The 18,287-nt window shown below is 38.7% G+C and overlaps 1 protein-coding gene across 2 annotated transcripts; it reads right to left on the bottom strand.

Moving 5' to 3' along the window:
* Positions 1 to 994: 994 nt before the first annotated feature.
* Positions 995 to 18,067, bottom strand: Chic (profilin chickadee). 2 transcript variants are annotated; one of them, XM_083102825.1, is made up of 3 exons: positions 17,839 to 18,067; positions 7,959 to 8,228; positions 995 to 4,418 (listed from the first exon to the last, which is right to left on the bottom strand). In XM_083102825.1, the coding sequence occupies exons 1-2, from the start codon at positions 17,947 to 17,949 to the stop codon at positions 7,959 to 7,961; spliced, it is 381 nt and encodes a 126-aa protein (XP_082958951.1). In that variant the 5' UTR covers positions 17,950 to 18,067; the 3' UTR covers positions 995 to 4,418. The 2 variants fall into 2 exon arrangements, with proteins under 2 accessions (XP_082958951.1, XP_082958952.1); XM_083102826.1 differs by lacking the exon at positions 17,839 to 18,067 and adding an exon at positions 10,906 to 11,060.
* Positions 18,068 to 18,287: the final 220 nt, after the last annotated feature.

Here is an 18,287-nt window from a genome sequence, read left to right as displayed (position 1 = left end):
TTTTTTAGAGAGAAAACAAACTGAAATGTCATACTTACCTTGATTACGCTTCGAGTCCGGTCGCATCAGGCACTTCGATTATCAGCGATCCACTAAAGCGCTCGCAATTTAATCGCAAACATCAAACGCCTTAATTCTCTTTCCTTCTTTTTACACCACTTTATACAAATTTATTATTCTCTTAAACACAATTTCGCTTTGTTGTTTCGGTTGCGTGTCGCTCTCGTCGACATGATGATGAAAGAACCTTACGAGAAAAAGTATATATACGTATTTCGGCTTTACAAAAGTTACATCTAATTGTCCGTAATAGCTCGTTGATCCTTTTTTCCCTTTACCCTTGTCCCTAGGCTCTTTTCTCTCGCCCCGTTTGTGTCCTTCTTCCCGTACCTCCCTTTCCGCGATCCTTTCCTCTCGCCGGAAAACGCGAATCGTTGTTGAATTTTAATAATATGAAAAGCAAACACGATAATAATAACGGAAAAAAATCTCGAAGTCTCTTCTCTTATTTGCTTACACAACACAGATCAGATTATATTCCGCAGAATCTTTACGGGGGAGAGATATGGCGGTTCTGAATTATTATGAGTAATGCTTTATTAGCACAGCTGTTACGGATAGCGAGGGATGAGCTATCTCGTCGGATCATCACTTTTCGAAAGAGTGTGCGCACGGAACAAGGGGAACAAATAAGATTGGCGAGAGTAATTTCTATATTAAAATCCTGAGAAAAGCTGCTTGATAAATGAAGGTAAAGTATCAACTTCTTCCAAGTCTTTTTAATTTTTTTTTCATATTTCTTCGAAAAAGAAATGGAATCGATTGTTGAAATCGATCGACCGGCCCCGAGAGGAAAAGAACACACGCCGAATGTCCCGTGCAAAGTATGAAGAAACGCGGAAAAAGCCACGAAAGAGCGAGATTGTGATACGAGTACCTATGTAGGAGTCACTTCGTCCTCTTTTCGTTTTTTTTGTTCTCTTTTTTATTACAATTATTTTACTTCAATGTTTATTCCTTCCTTAGTTATCAATAAAAATCGTTACATAGTAGTTTGGGCCGCTGCTTGGCGTCAGACGAATCGACAAGCAACTAATTATAGTAATAATAGTAGCAGTAGAGTAGAGTAATAGTAGTAGTAATAATTGGTAGCGGTATCGTGTGTACATGCTGTGTATATGTGTATGTGTGTATGCGTTTGTGTGAGGTTGTTGATCGTGCATCGAATGAATATTATGTCTATAGAAATACACGGCAGAAATTCGCAGATACACCGTTTGTTTCATTTTCGCGCAGAGGAGGAATCTTCCTCTTCTTCCTTCTAGAAAATGGATTTTCTCTGGTGCAGTCAATTGCTGACGAATTCTCGCTTTTTGTTTGTCAATTGTAGACGGAGAAGAATTTCCCTAAAGGCCGAGAAACCGAGGTAAAGGATGCGAAAGCGAAAGATACGACGACGCGATGTCGTCGTCGGCGAGTCGAGAGAAGATAAGAAGCCGCGACAGGGGATAAGAGAAAATAAAAACACCGATCAGGACCGATTCTCGCGTGCAAATGATAATGAACTCGTTATCTGACAGAGATGTACGAAGAGAGCCGGGCGGAAGCTTCCGGCGATATACACTATCGTACATCTTCTGTCGGCGGACTGGTCTAGGAAAAGTATCCCCTTCCCTTACTTCCAGAGTTTGTGCAAATATATTAAATATATATGGATATATGAAGAGATAATTTCTTTAAATATCTATTTCATATCAATATATTTTATATTAAAAAACATCGTGATTTGAAAGATATTTAATAATTTTTAATAATTTATATTAATAATTGATATTTTTAATAATTGTGAAACACGTCAATGAAATATTAATTTTAGCGTCCTCATATATAGTGCAAATTAATGATTGAAAGTAGATTAGAAGCTTTATAATCGAAATATAAATAAATTGAAAAAAGAATTTATCCTCGGTCACTTATTACGCCGCCATTTCTCCCCTTTTCGAATTTTTCGAAAGTTGACGTTAAGGGAATTATTAGGCTCATTTTGCTGGGTCTTCTCGAAAAATATAACTCGATATATCTGCGAATGCATCTGCTGTATAAAATATTATTCTCGCATGCACGCATAAGTGTGGCTGTACATACGTGTGTATATATGTTTATAAATGTCGGTGTACATGTGTTCTTTCTTTTTACGCGACTTTCTCTCTCTCTCTTTCTCTCTTATTTTCTCTCTCTCTTTCTCTCTCTCATCTTTTCATCGATAAAAATCTCAGCAGTTTATGACACATCGTTCGCCATTTTGTTTTATTCTTCTTACACATAGCAATAATAAAGACAGTAAATAGCTAAAAGGACCGTATCGATTCTTGGGGAGAATGGGGGAGGCGGCCAGGATTGCGGCCAATCCGTGCCGTATCACCCGCTGCCGCATGCTCGCCCGCATTGTCATCGTTTTATCATCATAATCATTCTTATTATCGCCACCGCCATTGTTATCGCCATCATTATACTTTCGCACTTGCTTCCTTCTCACTTTCTCTCCCTCTCTCTCTCTCTCTCCCTCTCTCTCATTCATTTCTCTCTCTCCCTCTCTCTCTCATTCATTTCTCTCCCTCTCCCTCTCTCTCATTCACTTCTCTCCCTCTTTCTCTCTCTCTCTCTCATTCACTTCTCTCTTTCTCACCTCATTTTCTTCTTTTCATTATTTCACACTATCAGTTTTAAAATCTTCCTTTCCTTCCCCATCAATTTTTCCGATCATCAACTATTATTTCATCTCTCATTCTGCATTTTTCGTTTTCATTTTCCCTCTCACTCTCTCTCACTCTCATCCCAAACGTTCCTCACACTTGCGCTCTCTCTCTCTCTCTCTACCTCTATCTCTCTTTCTCAACCTCTATCTCTCTTTCTCTCCGAGTTTAACATTCACTATACCTTTTACTCCTCTCTCATTCTCTCGTCCGCGCGCTCACCCTTTCGTGCCCTACGAAAAAGATTGTAAGCCTAACACACAATAGTTTATTATTATTTATTATCATTACTTCTTATATTTAATTCATACGTGTATATGTGTGTATGTGTGTATCGTTTTCTTTCCATCAGCGAAACACCACATAAGCGGTCACAAAAGTTTGACGTGTCGCGTATTTCTCTCTTTTCCGCTCTCATTCTCACCATTTCTCTTTCGCATCTTCTCTCTTTCTCTCTCTCTCTCTTTAATATCCGTCAATCGATGTACTTTGTGCGCGCGTGAAGCTGGATACGTGAACAAAGCGGGTGTGTTGAGTGTATGATACAAGAAAAGGCCGAGATCGCTTCCTCGCGCATCGCACGCACGTGACCCGCGGACGCGCGTCCTTGAATCCAGGACGTCCGAATTTCTCGCGCGGAAGCGACCGCGCTTCCCCTCCGGAGAAGAAACCGAACGAAGAGTGAAAGTGCGACGTCGCCCTCGTCAAATTGCGCGACAAATTGCGACGCACGCTTCATAATTCATCGCGATTCGTGTTGCTGCTTTTATTTCTTCTCTTTCTCGATGGGAAAAAGACCCTCTGATCGGACATGATCGCGAAGAATCTGCGCTCGTCGCAATCTATCGCGCTCTCGCGTGCTTTTGCGCTTCCCTTCGAGAACAACAGGCGCGCGCGTGGTCCGCAGCAACCCTACGCAACAATGTCATCGATGTCATCGCGCGTGACGCGCAATAATCGTCAATTTATATCCGTACGGTATCGGCTTTCCGCTACTGATCGATCTTCACCTCGGATGCGCGATCTCGCGCATCGTCACAGCCGTTCGTTCGCAAAGTTTCGAAGCATAGAGAGCACATGTGTGGCACAATGACATCGGGATATCGGCGTTATCGATCATACGTGCCGATACACGTTTTCCGACGTTCGCGCCTGTCACGCATCACCGAGTACACGCGCCTACGAGGATCTTACACGTAGATGCTTAAGTACGTATACGTGTCTTGTCGTTTGAGAGGAGAGCTCCGGGAAGGGGTGAGATAAGGAGAGGGCGCAAGGACGCCAGATTGCGCGAGAGAAAGGAGAGGGGAAGAAAGGGGTGCGTCGTTGTTTACGTATGGTGCGGGCGTGCGTGGATTCGCGCGCGTTCCTCTCTTCCTTCCCGTTCTCTGCGCGTCGCGTCAAAAGGGCGAGGAAAAAAAAGGAAAAAAAAAACAGAAATCGAAGAGAAGAGAATGATGACTCAGCAGTGGTTACTACTGTCGTCGCTCTGTGTGTTGTTGCTATTGTTGCTGTTCTTCATTCGTGGGTTGTCGCGTGGCAGGGCTTGCGGCAGTTCCGATGCGACTCGTGCGGCATGGCGCATTCCATTCGCTGTTCATTAAAATAATCGACCGATATCGTTTATTATTAATATTAGATATTTGTGTTGGGTCCCAGAGGTTACTGCAACAGAAAGCAGGATTAGGGCGCAGGTTAGTCGGCTGCGGACGTGATCGCGCACAGAGAATAATGTATACTGTATTCAAGGAAATATTGTTTATTTTAAGTATATCATAAGTTTGTATATCCGCAAATATATCACGAGTTCACCGCAAGCATTAAATTTAATTGAATATATTCTGAATTTTAGTAAGTGCAGTATTTTAGTCAAGAATATTAAATTAAAACAAAAATTTGGTTTGCTTATTATTATAGAGTTGGCGTAAAGCAAGTTTGATTTTTCTTTGATACAACTTTATAATATTCTTGAAGAGGAAATAAATTCTTCTTTCGAGTACATGATAATGAGATTTTCTAACACTTGTGATGAGTATATTTTAAGACTATTATCAAGAATATATTCTTTGTTGAAGAAAACTATTACTTAAAAAAAGAAAAATAAACTGAGTAATCGCTTTTCTTGGCAGTAGAATGATATTTTTCTCTGTGCGTAACGCTATTTAATTAATCGCGAGAGACTAGAAGCGTATCACAGTGGGATTAGAACTTTAATCTCGTGGTTTATGATTGATCAGGAAATAAAATATAGAGTTTCAAAGCTACGAAAGAGTCTCCATTTTATTTTTATATCACCGGAGTGCGATATAGAATTGATAAGATAAACACATGGAAGCCAACGTCAAAGCTTTCTTTACGAAGGTACAATTGGTATCTTTTTTATACAACAATCGGAGAACTTTTATATCGGAATGTTTTTTAACGCAAATAATTATCCACGAATGACATTTTTCGCTCGATTTATTTTTTCTATAAATATGCAATATTATATTATAAGATATAACTTATTGGAGCCTTCTTTTCTTTCTCGCGTGAGCAAGACCGATTAACGAGATATTTAACATCGAGAAATATTTCAAAATAAACGACCTTCTAATGAGTTATCATTTAAATTCTTTTCGTTCTTTGTGAAAAAAATAAAAAAATATTTATCGCGTCGCGATGTCACCTCGTGGCTGAAACGAATACGCAAGTGCAACGTGATTAGTCATCGCGGCAAGCTGATATCAAGTTGAAACGCTCGCCGAGAATTATCCGCGTGAGTCACGCAGAGTGCGTCGCGTCGAGTCGCGTCGCCTGAAAGCCGAGCGTTCTTGAACACTGTGTGTGTCACCAAGATCATTTGTTTGTCGCCCTCTCCCGACGAGGCTGACGTGGAAAATTTATCTCGTCATTCTTCCAAAGAAGCTTGATTTTTCTTGTCCACGAATCCATAGAAGATTCAATAATTATTCAACTTGTAAAGAGAGATAGTCTTCTTTCAGTCTCGCGTAAATCAAGATTGATTAACGAGATATTAACGTCGAAAAATGCCGCTCGTACTCTTCGGAAAATAAACGACTTTCTAATAAAATATTTCTAATAAAATATCTTTTAATTATTATATTTCTAATAAAATATCATCATTTAATTTTTTGATTTAAATTCCACTATGCATGTCTTATTAATAGCCACGCTATTTTCTCCGTTTTGTGTAACTGGTTTATTGTTCGATTATCGGAATGCGATATACAAATATTTGTTCGCGTACACAAGCGAAGCGTGTATGCACATCTGCTTGTATTCGAATTCGCGATACTAAAATATCGGGGAAGTGAAGGGAATGGGGTGCGAATAGCAATACTGAGTTGACAAAGCGCTTGCAAAATGCAACTGTGCATTAAATTCCCTCGCGAGAAATAACTGAGTGAAATCGATTTTTTATGTTGCGATTTTACAATTTTTCAGAATTCGAGCATTTCTACAATTTTATGCGTAGACAGATATGTAAGAATATATCGTGTATATAATATATCAATAAAAATTGTATCGGATATGCTATAGTAGTTATGTTATATACAGGGTGTTTCTTAATAAATTCGAAAAATTTTAGGAGATAATTCTTTGTCGAAAATTAAGGGGGGTTTTTCATATAAACATAAGTTCTAATAAAAAGTTCTAATAAAAAATTGAATAGGTGTTTCATTCCCTTGTAACAATACGGGAGGCTGAAAAAAATATTAATAAATAACCTTTTCACTAGTAGAAAATATCCACCTAATTTCATTTCTTTAACTTGTTCCAAATTTGAGAAAAAAATAAAAACCTAATTTTTACCCCCATTTTTGGAGGAGTGTAACTCTACAGGGAGGGATATAGGAGTATATGTTTATATGAAAAACCCCCCTTAATTTTCGACAAAGAATCATCTTTTGAAATTTGTCGCACTTATTAAGAAACACCTTGTATATAGTTCTATTGAGTATAACTGTTTAAAGAATTTATACAGATTCTCAATCAACATTTATAATTGTGAGAAGCTTGAGTCATTAAAGAAGTCGATAAGACAGCTCGATAAATTTATTTAAACAATAAAATCTTTTAGATAAATCGACAAATTTGATATCCTCTGGAAAATCCGAGTCTAGTCGTTCAGGAACATACTCTCTTTCTAAACAAATACGCGCTGTCGATTGCACTTTACACGAATTACACAAACATAGTGCGAGGCAACGACCCGGTGGAAGAGGAGAGAACGTTTTCCAGTTATGCTTGACAGACGCGCGAAAACGCAACGGGCTCACAATAGGAACTCTCTCTCTCCCTCTTTCTGTCTCTCTCGCGAGTGCGTCGCGAAACGCACTATTGAGTGACAAGCCGATAATGATAAGCGCGTAATACGGGTAGGGGAGGGAACGAGGGAGCGGCTGCGGGAGGGAAACTCGTCGGTTAAATCGATGCGAGGGAGAGTTGTGAATAAGCGTCGTGTTAATCAGCGACGCGGACCAACAGCCGATTTCGCGGATACGTGGAGTGACGGTGTCTGAGCGAAAGACGTGTACATATTAACTCGCGAAACCTTGTCCAACTCGTCCTATGAAGGAGACATCTCTGCTTTCGACGAGTCCTCGCATTTGATAAAATCAAGAGCATTTTTTGTAAAATTTTACCGAGTCTGATAAATCTTGACGATGGAGACCGAATTAAAAAATAATTTGGCAGCATTAAAATATCGATGAGGGGTGAATTTTACTCGATCCAAAATTTTATATAATACTCTAGTCTATAAATAATATAAATAATAATTTAATGTTGAGTATGGCAAATAATAATAAATTCTCTTGAGAATAATAATATCTTATTAATTTGCTAAAAATATTGATGGTATTTCTGACTTAAATATTGCAATATCTTTTATTATAGCGCAATTTCTTCCACGTATTTGTAAAGTTAATTAAATTTCATTGTCAGACACACGCAGGAAAACTTTTGTCCGTAAGCGGGATTGAAAAGTTCCTTCGAGCGCGAATTTAAAGGAGGTAGAACGATTCCGTTGCCTGCGCGAAAGCAAGGATCTTTGTACAAATTTAAAACACATATCTCTTTGAAACGAAATATTTCCCGAAACTCGAGTTTTCCTTCGATAAGATAACGAAACTCCGAGAAAACGCGATCGTGACGATTTATCTCGAGCGGACGAAGATGTTTCTTCATCATCATACTGACCTAATAGCCGCAGGACACGAGGTACTCGCCCAATTTTTCAACGACAGATGCGGCCTGTTGAGGCTGTATGGGGTCCTCGTATAGGGAGACAACTACTGCCTGCGTCGTCTTCATGCAGTGTACGCCGATTTTGCCAAGTTTTGCCCTTATCACACGGTCCGTGCCCGACAGGTAGATGTACCTGCTGCCGGCTAAGGTAACGCCCGACGACGTCAGGATGTCTTGCTCCTCGAAGCTCTGCACTAATTTCGCGAGCTCTTCTTTACTTACCTGGAAACAGAGAGAAAAGCCTGTTATATTATCAGTGACGGCGCAGTGACACCGTAATAACGCGCTTAAGCTTCTCAGAGGAATGTAAATCCCGGAAGCTACGACCACACTCCGTGTTATAAGAGAGTATTATATTATTATTGCAAGATTGTGACGTACGACGCGTCAACTTTGGTGTAGACATTTATTAAAATAAAGGTTCCTTAATTTATAAATAAGACAGACTTTTTGAATAAAAATGTGATATTTCCAAAATTAATCGTAAAAATTTTGTACTATGTCATGCAAAATTAATGTATAAAAATTGTTCTTTTATATAAAATTAATTTAAAAATTAATGTATAAAATTAATGTATAAAAATTGTTCTATTATATAACATTAAATTTAAAATTAATTAAAATTAATTTAAAAATCATATTCACACAAAAATTAAAATTTATAATTCTTTCCACAATAAAAACTGTCGATGAAATGAAAAATTTCAAGGAAGAAAATGAATGAATTGAGAGAGAAAGAGAAAAAGAACGATGGAACCAGCTGTCGGCTTTCGTTTATTAGTAAAATACTCGCATATCACGCTTGCGACGTTATCTATTATTATATCACTGTAAACCATAATGTTGAATCTTGATTACACAAGAGCAAGCACACTAGATACTCGTAGCGATCCGCAAACAAACGATCGTCATTCATGCTGGATACGCACGCACAGGAGCGCGAGTCTGTGTTGAGTCTGGATATTTAGAAACGCTACATTCTGTCTATTTTATTCTCGCGCAGATGCTCCCGAATCCTGCAAATGCATAAATAAGCGTCCGTCGAAGAAGGCTTCTTTTATTATTCAATATAAGCGGTTCAGGCGAACCGTTTCCATCTCATTTCCATAATTAGATGACGTAAAAAATATATTATTTTTCAAATTAAATGCATAAGGATTTAAATGTCACATTCGCTCGATTAGAGATTGACTCGAGGAATATATACATTTTGTTTTTCATTCTGCATCTTGATTCGTGAGACTTTTAAATAATTGCGAAATTATTTCGTGACTGATTAAATTTGTATTTTGAAAAAAAAAATTTAAGCGATATTATAAGAATGTAAATCGTGCGCAAATATATTCCTTTGATGAAACAATCTTTTTTTTGTATACTTTTTGTATCCTAGCAATCAATAACAACATATTCAGCTACGATCTGAAGTATCTCAAGTTCATCTGAGGGTTAATTTTACATACGAAAGATGCGTATCGTCGATATGGATGATGTCACTGGAGTTTTCATAAGAGCAGAACTAGTCGCCAAATCTCTCTCCCTTCCCTCCTCTCCTCACAGAACATTTCTTGTCGAAAATATATTTTCGTGAAAAGTTCAAAGTTCACTACCTACTTATATTCACGATATTACTTGGGAGAGACCTCATGTCTAATTTATTTTTCACATGTGTGAAAAACTATAAAAAAAAACATCTGATGACATCTTTTATGCTTGTTTTTTAGATCTAATATACAGGATTATGCATCATTAATTTGTGCATGAGCGGATAAAAGCATCTCGTAATTATTTATCGTTTAATTATCGTAATCGTTTGTGCTCATCTTAGTCATAAAATTATTGTTAATAATGTTACTAGAAAAATGCCTCTGACGCACCACCTACTTAAAAACGACGTAATTTTTTCTACGATAGTAGAAAATAATTCTGATTATAAATAACTTGGAAATATAAGATAATTCATGTTATTGAAATATGAAGCCGAAGTTGAAACTGGAACAGTTAATATATCATTTTACGAATAAAGAAACGAATATATGCTTAAAAGTTACAATAGTGTATTTTAACCTGTGAATAAAATTAAAGTCCCGTCATCAAAATAATTAATATGAAACATTAAACTTCAATGCAACAATTTTTTCTATATCAAAGAAATTCTAAAAATTCGTTGTTAAAGCGACAAATTTTGAAATGACTTTATGTATAAGAATTTGCTTTTCTATTCATATCGATAAATGTGATAAAGGAGCCATTAAGAAAATCACCACGACATTCCCGAGATAGATTTCTTGGAAATATATACGTGACAGATCCGAGAAGAGCTCACAGATTTCAAAGTCAATCGCTCCTTCGACCCCTTCATCTAACGGATCGGTTGACGAGAGATAATGAATAGACAAATAATTCACGTCATCGAATTGATCAATACACTATTGCAATCAAGCATAGCTAGTAAGGCTAGATATGACTCCTGTCGAAGCTAACACATCTACGATCTTAACATTCGTTAATTTCTCCCATTCACAGCAGAAGCGACATGATGTGAAACGGCTCGATGGCCCTTCAACTTTCTTCCTATCCATCCATTTATCAGACGAATTTAGAAATTAGGTTTCTTCAACACGGAGGGGGAGAGATCTCTATAGATTCTGATGCAAATAAACGTCTTTTTCCTTTCTTCCTCGTAAAGAGCGAAGAGCTATCCTTCACGAGACTTGTAAGAGAGCTATTCTCTTCGTAAAGAGTGACGTAGACGGATAACGTCCGTGAAAGCGGATCGATGCACGCCTAAATGTCGGCGGCGCGTTGCAGTTAATCCGGGATGATCTAAGACGGCCTTGAACTATAAGTGCACCCGATTACGAGCGTCTTTGTATGGCAGGCCGACTGCCTTCTTTCTCACGCTCATGTTCACGCCCGAGGCCGGCTTTGTTGTCCCTCGGTCGCTATTTCCGCCGAAACGTTGCATTAAAATACATATCTTCTCCTTCGGACCTTCTTGACAAAATCCTGTCCAAGTTGCTATCTCGATAAATTATAGCGTTATTCTTCGGTCAATTGCAACGGAATTTACTCCTGAAATATTGATTTATCGTTAAACTTTATCTATGTAAAATTTAATAATTAAAATAAATATGATAAGCGTTAAAAAATTTGAAAAGTTTATTCTGTGAATCGATATGAAACTAATCGAAAGAGAGAACCTTCAACTTTTGCACTTTCCGATACCGTGGAAAAGAGGTTATCTCTCGCTATTCTTTTAATGAATCCTCCCATATAATTTATAAAACAAATATTATAGTGTGTCCTTTAATTTTCTTATCTCTGATAGACAATTGCAATACACGAATCTGCGACGCGTATTTAATTGTTTCTTAATGTCAAGTATTATCGTCCATTTGGCGTAACATTTATGAGTCTATACGATTATGTTTTTCCTTGGCTTGCCCTGATAACGGAAAAAAAACTCGCTTTTATCAGCGAACCGATAAAGTACGCTGCACCATCAAGAGTATCTTATCCTGTTGCGCGTTGGTGGAAAAAATAATGTCCGCTTTCTGTTTAACTCCAACTCGTTTCTCGCATCGACTCCGGGATGACGATGCCGTTCGTGCATATTTAATTATTTCGCTCGTTTATCACGTTCTCGTGAAATTACAAAAAATTTCAAACTACGAGAAAATTGCATCTGATTATTCAGAATACAAAAAAAAAAAACATAAATGGAATGTAAATCTAAAATTCTGCTTTTATAAATCATGTTTTTTTTATTATTTTAATTACCTGATATTAAATATCATTATTGCAGAATAAAGAATCTAGAATCTAGAATCATCATTTTTTTATCAATCCTCAAAAATATGTACGGAAAATTAAAAAATTACATCTCGAAAGAAGAGACTAAACTCGCTTTGAGCACGAAACGTGGGAAGCGACAACTGAAGGAAAAGGAGAGTAATGGAAGGGAAGAGTCGCAAGGAAAAGTTGAGACTCTTGAACATTTGCGATCGAAACGCATCGTTCGAGAGTAAGAGTTTCCTCAGAGAAGTCATCGAACTGCGACAAGCTGTCTCCGCGACAACTGCACGATCTGCGAAGACGCTAAACAAAATTCCGCGACTCGCTTTGCGCCACTTATATTTAGCGGCGACCGGACTCGAGAGATATTCTCGTCGGGCCAGACGAGAATAGTGTCCCCTCTGGCATATCGATTTGAGACGGTTTGCGAATGCTAAACCAGGCGTGTGAGTCATGATAAGACCCCGAGATGGGTGGCACGGGCCCACCTTACCGGGCTACGGCCCTGAGAGCGATGACTCACTCGGCCCAAGCTAATGTTTCATATATTCTCGCTTAACCCTTCGACTACAAACATCGAGATTAAGTCCGTACAATTTCTCTTAGACGCAAACGAAAAATATTTTATTAATAAATTGTACAGAAATGTATAGATTTTTTAAATATGCTATCATAAAAATACACATATATTCCTGGACAAAATTAACGCATAATTTTTTTTCATTTTTTCTTTAAAATTTTTTGTTAAAATTTAAATATCAGCTTTTAAAGAAAATGTGAAAAAAAATTATGCATTAATTTTGTCCAGGAGTATAGATAATAGTCTGATAGTAATGCTGATTGATGGAAAATAATAAATCTGTGCCAGTTGGCAGCTTTCGAAGAGAATATTGCCATAGCTAAAAGGTTAAAGGCTTGTTGATCTGGTTTGAACTGGGTTTACGAACCGGATTAATGAACGCTCCTGTCAATCGAGAAAATTAATTGCGATAATCAACACCGAGCTAATCAGGAAGGAGTAACGTTGTAACATTGTAGAAACTCTTTAAGAGCGAATCATATTAGTCGCGAAATGAAATTATGTTCCTCCCTTGATTTTATTTTAATTATAGACAAAATCAATTTTTAATTCTTCTGTCTTTTTCATCGATAATTTTCAAATATGACTTTTAGAATGTAATAAAATCTCATGCATCAATCAAAGTAAAACTTTACTACTAATTTATTTTGTAAATAAAATTACGAGCACAAGTCTTTGAATTTTAAAAGTGTTTGATATAAAGAATATATTAAATGAGCTATACATTAAAAAAAAACTGTGTACTACGATATGTTTTATATTTTTTTTTCGGCTCCAATTTGTCACGTAATAAGATAAACTTTATTTTTTTTTCATTAGGAGCGTTATTTTCAAAGGGGCAACACGATCGTTCCTTTTCGTTTAATTTCAATGAAATAAAATTCGAGCTATTCGAATAACAAGATCGAGTCTCGAGTTCTTAGCTCGCCTTTCCTCGAAGAAGTGACTTCAGCGTTGACGTTTCCGTCTTATAAGGAGCGCTAATTTATATCCGATCTCTGCGAGACCTTGTCCCGAATTGGGCTCTCCATGCACCCGGCTTCTCGACACAGCACTGAGGTTTTGCCGGCCGGTATCGCCATTTTTGCGACCGGAAAGAGCGCGCGGGGCTGCAGCTGGCGACCTTATCTCCCGATCGCTCTCATCTAGACTCTACGACTCTTTAATAGAGCCATGTGTGATCATAAGGCCTATCCTAACCTATCCTAATCTAATCGATGACTGTCCTGTGTCGGAATAGTTTCCGCGACCCGCTAAAACTACTCTCTCTTTCTCTCTTTGCTCCTGCTTCTGCTCTTCAACGAAAGTTTGAAGATTCTCTTTGTCGAGTTTCTAATTTAATCTAACTAGTAGATAATGTTGATGTTCAAATATTATCTTTTCTATGTGAGATTTAATATTAAACTGTTCATTCTTTTTTCTTCTTTTCTTTCTAGAGTTTTGATGTTGCATTATTTAATCGCTTTGAAGAGAATCAATTAAATACATCAATCAATTAACTCTGTTTATGCCGAGAAAGATCTTTCAAAATCAGAAAAAAAAGATAAAAGAAATCCCATTTTTTCAAATTTAATAACGTGAGCATTTTCCGTATCTTTTAATACTGAACATTTCGCTCTTCGAGATATTCTATTATTATATTATAATTTTAAGAAATTTGAGAAATCAAAATTAGAAAAGAAAATTATTTTTTAATATACTTTGCCATGTTATAATCACATAGAATGTGTTCGAAAAGTTTTATTTTCCATTCAAAATATAGTAAATAATTAGAATAATTTATTACTAATAATTTATTTCTTATTGTAAAGATTAAAAACAATATTTTGCAAGAAAAAGTTGTAATTAAGTAATTAAAAAGTGAACAACTACCAAAACTCTTCAATTTTTTTATTTATACTCGCAGGTTTTTCAACTCGTTGAATACAATTTGGATATTAAAATTGATAAACATATATAATTACCATTTTTCAGCGATATAGAAAATTCTGCTTATTTGACTACAATTTTATCAACTTTAATCTTTGCAATAAATTTCCTTCAAAGATTAAAAGATTTAAAAATATACTTCATTTTGAAAAAAATATAAAATAAAAAAAAATAAAATATAAGTATAAAATATAAATAAAATATAAAATTTTTCTGAAAAGCACGTCACACATGTCATACTTACAACATAATAAATTAATCAAAAATAGCTTTTTTATCTGAAGTTTTCAAAGTTATGATATAATAAAATATCAATAATCATTGCGTGTTAAAATCTAACTTACGAGAAATGAAATTTTAGAATTTTTTCTGATCTAACGATAAAAAATGTGTTTTTCAAAATTACTTTAGAGAAGACTGATACATCTATCTTCAAATATATCATAATTAAACTTGTGTTTTTTGTAAATCTACAAAATCCATTAGTTTTCGAGATTATCTAAATGATAAGATTCTCTTATCTCTTCTCTCTCTGAAAAGCTAACATAAATTTAATTCTCTATTCTTTTAATTCTATCCATCGATATTCAGCGATTCAGCAATCGTCCACCAGTTTTGCTTTCATCATCACGAACGTAGACGTCATTTCCGTATGTCAGTGGCATCGAGAAATTCGAACCGGTTTCAATCGCCAACTCGGCAGAGACAGCCGAAGTCCTGTGCGACGATCATCCCGCTGACAGGTTTACCGACAGGATTCGCCACGAGTTTCGGAAAGCGCGATATAGAGAGCGCGTCGGTCGCAATCGCTACTTTCGCTGCGATTCGAAGACAGACTCCACGAAAAGAAACATTTTTTTTCTTTTTTTCTTTTCTTTTTAAAGAAAGACCGACTGTTTGTGCGACATCGGGATAGAAATCCGAGCAAAATATTAGAAACGAAAGGTTATTGCGAGCCGAGAAACGTTCTAAACGACACAAAAATATCTCTCGCGCGCGATAATTGCCGTGCTTTTCGACACATCTCGGATTCGCATGACGTCTCGCGATATGCCATGTTTTTCCCTGTAATCACCGATATTATTAGCCTCTGAATTGAAAACGCGAAACATCATCGTGCGATTATAGCTATCAAATTTTTACATTCTTCTATTTAAGAAAAAAATTTAAAGAGAATATATGAATTTTTCTTGAAAATATTTACTCGAACAAAAGTCGTCGGATGATTTACGTTGCGTAAAATGTCTGTCGAAATGGAAGGTGATGAAAGTTCTATAAATATATACGTACACTATGAAAAATAATATATTTATTATGAGCAGAGAGATGTATGACCTTTAAGAAAATAATTTTTTTAAGTAATAATTATAGATTAAATATCTCATAATCGTGTTGATAAAAATAACGATTTTACGCGATTATTAATTTATATATATTCATAAATCTAAATCTGAATCGATGTAAATTTAGCATATTTATTTGTGCTATTTAACATATGTTCGGGCATCAGTATTTTTATTAATTAATCGATAAATGTTTTAATTAAAAAAATAATGAAGTTAACGAATGAAAAATGCTATATTTAAAAAATATCGAAAATTTTAATTCATCCATGCATCAACATATATTAACTTTAAGATTAAAATTATTCTGAAAAAAATTCTGAGGAAAAATATTGTCGATGGAGACTTTCATGCAATCTCTTTGTGTGCTGCATTAAGCTGATTAAGATCAAATTCATAATCAAGAGCCATCGAATATGTGTATGCGCTTTTTCCCCAAGGATAAAAATATCTCTTTGAGGAAGATCGCCGACTCTGCTTCTTATCAGGAGCAGATTAGGAAAGAAACTCGTGATACATTTTTATCTCGTATGTGTTTTCCCACAGACTTTTATTATTTCTAAAAACCAAAGCATGTAGTGTCAAAAATGAAACGTGTGCGACGAACAAACGATTAATTAAACTCTGATTAAGGTGTTTGACTTTAGCACGAACGGAATAAAACAAGTAGTAATATCACCTCGATAATATCGATGATATACATGGATAATATTCGGAAAGCTTTATTGTTAGCCGGATACTCGCGACGAGACGTACATCGGCGATTGCGAGGAAAAAAAAAAAGCTCGTCCCACTCGACACCCAACCTCTCTCGGAGGCGCCTACGTGCCTCGAGCTCGTCGCCAGGCTAACCTAAAAATTCGATCCGCGCCATCCGGCGGATGCTCGTCCTCGCCGGAAATCCTCGCGGCCTCGCCGATACCCGTCGACGCGATCGCGTCCGGCCGTCGACGAAGGAACCTACGTCGTGGCCGCAGACAATGGACCACCATTTCCACGTCGCGACGCGACAGCGCAACGTGCCCGGCGCGTTGATAGAAGGCGGCCATGTTAAGCGTCGCCATCGCCGCCGAAAAGGCCGTTGGATCTCGAGAAGGAAGCGAGAAAGAGCGCGCCTCGCGTCTCGGACAGAGAAACCGAGACTCGGCGCCGCGCGGATGACACATGCGCCCGGCGCATCCTGTCAAACGACGGTGCTCGCTCTCCCTCGTCCCGAGCTCGCGTTTTTTTTTTCTCGCGACGCGCGTCGAGATCGTCGACACCGGTTTTTAGAGGCGCCGCACGTCCTCCCGGAGGCGGGAGGAATTTTCGAGCGTACACCTTAAATTGCCACACCCTGCCCGAGGCGCGCGACACGTAAATCGATCCTTCGCCGGCTCGCTCACGCGACACGACGGCTTACGCACGCCCCATGTGCTCTCGCCCTCGTCGATTTCGACGGCGAAATCGTCTCGCCGACGAGGGCACTCGTTGCGTGCACTTGACTCGATTCGATCGATTCGTCGCGTACCTCTGGAAATCGTAGCGCGAGAGGGAAAGAGAGAGAAAGAGACAGAGAGATGGAGCTAGCCGGTTAGAGCGAAACATGTCCGCCGCCCCCGAGAGCGCGCGACCCGTCGACTCCGCGGATTCTCTCGACGACGATGATGCGACGGTCGCCTCGCAACCGACCGACCGGCCGGCCGGCCGGCTGGCGAGCCGGATACGTCTACGTGGCACTCGTATTTCGGGGTTAGAAAGTCCGGAAAGCGACATGGACGGACGACATGCCGCGCGACGCTCGCTCGAACCGGTTCAGGGAGCTCGAGCGAAGGCTCGGGCGAGCCGCGCGGACGATCTCGTCGGAGCATCTGTCCTCTCTCTCTCTCTCTCTTTCTCCTTCCTTCTCTCGCTCTCATTGTCCTCGCGCTCTCCCCGTCTCTCTCTTTCCCTCGCGCCGACAAAGCGCGTTTTACTCGCGAGGGCTCTCTTTACTCCGCGCACTTTCCCTTTTATCGAGGGGGCGTGCTACCGGCTGTACGCTGCGTCTCCCTGCGTTCTTATCCGCCCCGTCACTCTCTCTCTCTGTCTTTCTCTCTCGCTCGCTCCTCGGCTATTTTCCATTCACTCGCTCTCTCACTCTCTTTCTCTCGTGCGCGCGCGCGCGCGCGGTTCTCAAAGTACTCTCTTTTGGAGTTGTACTCACTTCGAAGCCCTCGGATTTCGCCCATACGTTGCCGTCGTGTCCGGCAATCGCCGCTTTGGTAACACATCTAGACGCGAGCAACTGCTTATCGACGTAATCCTGCCAGCTCATTTTGAACACAAGGGGGGAAGAGGCGACCGAAAAACTGTTCACACTACGCCACACTAGACGACCGCAACCCGTCACCGACTGCCTCGTCTCGCGACTACCGATACGCGGCTCTGAAACGCCGGTCGTGCTGCCACCCTCCTCTCCCTCCCTAGCCCCGCCGCCCCTCCCTTCCTCGATCCGTCGTCATCGCCGACTCGTCCTTCGAGCGGCCCGTGCTCGGTCGTGCCCTCTAACCGAGATTTCCGTAACCAATAGGTGCGTTCTAGGGACATTCCGAGGATCAAAGTGGAGTCGATTGATCGAAGCATTTCGCTGTTCGATATTTCGTTTGTATTGAT

Source organism: Camponotus vicinus, unplaced genomic scaffold (assembly GCF_025532165.1).
Source record: "Camponotus vicinus isolate PSW18456_S1 unplaced genomic scaffold, iyCamVici1.0 SCAF_6, whole genome shotgun sequence".
NCBI lineage: Eukaryota > Metazoa > Arthropoda > Insecta > Hymenoptera > Formicidae > Camponotus > Camponotus vicinus.
Note: the sequence above shows the minus strand (reverse complement) of the source record. Positions and strands in the feature narration are given on the sequence as shown.